This window comes from Berghia stephanieae, chromosome 12 (genome assembly GCF_034508935.2).
Source record: "Berghia stephanieae isolate SIO BIC M18660-M18661 chromosome 12, UCSD_Bste_1.3, whole genome shotgun sequence".
Lineage (NCBI taxonomy): Eukaryota > Metazoa > Mollusca > Gastropoda > Nudibranchia > Aeolidiidae > Berghia > Berghia stephanieae.
In genome coordinates, this window is record NC_088371.1 from 4875246 (window position 1) to 4879243 (window position 3998).

General features: G+C 38.8%; 1 protein-coding gene across 2 annotated transcripts in view; it reads right to left on the bottom strand.

Moving 5' to 3' along the window:
* Positions 1 to 791: 791 nt before the first annotated feature.
* Positions 792 to 3998, bottom strand: part of LOC144957764 (uncharacterized) — a 21577-nt gene continuing 18370 nt past the window's right edge. For both annotated transcript variants that reach the window (XM_078889174.1, XM_078889175.1), the window contains exons 4-5: positions 2113 to 2219; positions 792 to 1093 (exon numbers count right to left, since the gene is read on the bottom strand). In XM_078889174.1, the coding sequence (XP_078745300.1) occupies positions 1089 to 1093; positions 2113 to 2219 (112 nt within the window). In that variant the 3' untranslated portion in view covers positions 792 to 1088. The remainder of the gene's footprint in view (positions 1094 to 2112; positions 2220 to 3998) is intronic.

Genomic DNA, 3998 nt, shown 5'->3' on the forward strand with positions numbered 1-3998 from the left:
TACTGATACAATGAAAAAACTACGAGTAGAAGACGGAAGATGCGTGGCTTCACCAAAAACGGGAAGTGAGAGCTCTTGGTAACATAACAATCGTTACCTACACGCTCTTTGCCTACACGCATACACACACATACACACAACACACACATAGACACATACTCATAATATAAGCACGAGAGCACATCACAATACATATCGACACTAATCACCACTACACAACGAAACAACTTTAGTTTGGAGTAAGAACTTTTCTACGGACATTACAATGGATTTCGCCGATTGAAGAAGTGTAAAAAACACAGAAACGAGTCGTCTCGGCCACAAAAATGTGAGTGAAAATTTGCATTATATATATAATATATATATATATATATATATATATATATTGTGTGTGTGTGTGTGTGTGTGTGTGTGTGTGTGTGTGTGTGTGACCCAGCGTTTCAAAACGTGTATATTCGGATGCTTAAAATACAATTTTAAGTTTAATGCTTGACCTTTGTGCTAAAATTGACCTTATTATTGAGGTCATGTTTCCTAAAAAATGACTTTCTCTCGTTCTGATTAATTGTATTTGATACAAAATTATGTCCATCATCTTCATTGTTCCGACATAGTATCTGATTGATGCAATGGTCACACACACAAACAAGCACACACACACACACACCCATATATATATATATATGTGTGTGTGTGTGTGTGTGTGTGTGTGTGTTGTTGTGTTACAGGTCAGGTCATTACTCATAAATACTTTTTTTTTTTTAATTTTATAAGAAACTGCTGATTCTAGATTTTATATCGAATTGGAAACTTTATTCACAACTTTTGCCCAGCACAAGCCTATAAACACACTATAGTAATGATATTATATTATAAATTTAACCATCTTTGCAAGGGTACACCAAAATGCGTCACTTCCGGTTTTTGGTTCCACCAAGACTGATAACTTATAGCCGCCATGTTTGTTTATCGTTCTTCATGTTCCTCTCGCTACTCCTACTGCTACTACTGCTGCTGCTGAGGCTCCTGCTACTTCTTACACAATCGTCTTTCTCACACTGTATTTGTCCCCCCGTGCATCTAGATCATCAAACTGTGGAAATAAATAGAGAATAAATCAATTGACTTCTACAGTCATGGCGTCGTTTCCCTCATAATGACGCAAAGTAACTTAGTAACTGGCTCTTAACTATCGGAACAATGGCGGACGCCCTTATGAAATATTATTTCCCCAACGAGCATAAAAGTGTATCCAGGGGAGAAATTTTTTTTTAAATTAAATATGATCATGTTTTGACTTTTATACATTCTGATCACATGCCATATGAAAAGTTCTAGCCAGCAAGAAGAATTAAAAGTACCAATTTTTCTTTCTTTAGAACCACGCTGCTCGTCGTTGCTGGGCGACGTGACATCAGACTAGTGAATCCAATGACGAGAGGTAGGTCACGTGACTTTGAATTTCTGAATTGAAAATCCATTGGCTGGTTTGGGGATTTTATTTTCACATTATTTTTGTATAGGGAATGAGATTAGCGGAAGAGTAGCGTCCCTTTATTGGACGTCAACCATAGTCTGTGACGTCACCGGCGGAAGGGGTCCCTAGTTAAAGCACTACTTAACATGTTAGACGAGACAGGACGCCTTGTTTGGCGATATTACAATTTTATTTTTCGGAATAGAGACAACGCTGTTAACGGCCAGGTACTGAGTACGTGAGAAAATTTGAATGTCAGTCAAGAGCCTGTTCCAAGGACTCAACTACGCACCGGTCATAGAGGGTTCGGACCCAGGACCTTCCGATCCGAAGGTGAATGTCATACGTCATGTCTCGTCCTAAATTTTAAGTGTGGCTGTTGGCTTGGGACCCTTTGTAAAGTGCTCTGAGCACGTTTAGTGGATATTGCACTGTATAAAAGCTAACGCTTTTTGGATTTTCGTTTTTGTTAGATAGGTTTTTTTTTCTTGTTTTTTTTTTTTAATTCTTTTGTTTGTTCGTATTTTTAAAGACAATAATTATATGTCAATCAAAATTGTGTCCTTGACCTTCACAAAATTGTTGGGCCTCATGGCTCTGAAGAACAACTACGATAGAAGAAATCCACAACTCACCATCTTCGTTGACAAGTCTCTCCACATCGTCCAAGTAGTTGATAAGAACTGAACATGCATTCCTCACATCTTCCACTGTGGGACCGACTGACGACGAAGGGGGTGATCTGAAACGTTAGATATAAAAATTAATATGGTGATCTGAAAGGCCAAAAGGGACTTCTGTAATTTGAATCCTGTCGTTGAACTCTTTCGAGATCCCGCCATTCCAATGGGATACTCTCTTGCGCTTACATACTTTACCTGAGTTTTGTCTCCCTACAGAGATTGAATGTCGTAGAACGCCATTCTTCACGCTCAAGGGCCATTACCGAGCAGTCGATTGTCTTTTTTCCAGTTGTTGCCTCCACATTTCCTACCCAGGACTTCCTTGGATTGCCCCGTGCCTTTCTGCCAGCTAGTTTTCCCTCTAGAACTGATTTTTGGATGATGTCGTGTCTTCGTACGTGTCCATAATAGTTCAGTTTTCTTATTCAGTTCTGCCAATAGTTTTCTCGACCTTTGACCTGCATCAATAAGAACCAGAATGTTTGATTTCTTTCTGGTCCATGGTACACTCAGAATTCTTCGGTATACCCACACCTCATAGGCATCAATTTTTCTCCTTCGTCATGGTCCATTTTTCACATGCATGTAGGAATGTGGACCATACATTACATAGTGCTAAAAGAAATAAAATAATAGTTATTTGCAGGACTGATAACCTAGATTATTATACAATAAATAATTTAAAAAATAAATTTCTCTTTATGCATCCCAATGGGGAAATTTGTCTTTAGGGTCTATTCCAAGGGAAGACTGGAATAACCCAGGCGTGAGCCGCAGTACAGCGACGCAAAGTGAGTTAGAGTGATGTGACTTAATCAAGGCCACACAGCGTGGCGGGTGATCGACTCGGTATCTTATGGGTACGAAGCAAAGACTGTACCGCTGGGCCACGCTGTCACATATATTATTTATGTTCATATTTATTTAATCCAACTAAAATAAAATCGTTTGAGTGGTGTCTAGAATAAAGGAAGCCATGCACTTCTTTGTTTTAGAATCCAAAACATGTCCTTACGGCATACTCGCAAGTTCGCGCATTAATTAAGACCGTTTCTAGAATTCCAAAACAAGACAAATGTGCAAAATTCGTATAAGATCAAATTAATATAAGATAGAGAAAAACAAAATGACAATCAGTTTCAAGAAAGACTGAAATACTTAATACTGAACGCTTTGGTGTAAGAACCCTTCTTTGGCGGCAGCGTGGCTCAGCTGCACGGTCTTTGCTTCGTACCCGGAAGGTACCGAGTTCGATCACCCGCCGCTGGCTGCGTTGTGTGGCCTTGAGCAAGTCACCTCTCCCTAGCTCAATTTGAGGCGCTGCAGTGCGGCTAACGCCTGGGTTATTCCAGTCTCCCCTTGGAATAGACCAGAGAAAAAAATTTCGCCTATGAGCTATGGGATGAATAAAGGGAATTTTATTTTATTGTTTTTGTTTAATTATTCATTTTATTTGACCAAGAACAAAAACTATTCAATCTATTACTAATAAATTAAAATCAAGAAAGTTAAAACCTCTCTTCCCGTCATTTTGGGTTCTTCGATAAGTATTCCCCTTATCAATTTTTTAGTTGTTGGCAAAAACTTGGCATTTGAGTCAAAAGCAAAAGGTGCCAAGCATTTCATTCGTTTTATTACTCTCTCTATCTCTTTCTCTCTCTCTCTCTCTCTCTCTCCCTCCCTCTCTCTCTCTCTCTCTCTCTCTCTCTCTCTCTCTCTCTCTCTCTCTCTCTTTATACTTCTTTCTTTTCATTTCATTTTTTAAAAATTCATTTTTTAAAAAAGCTTTTACGGTTAAGTTTGTTTAATCCCTTTTACAATCTGCATCTTCTGGCAGC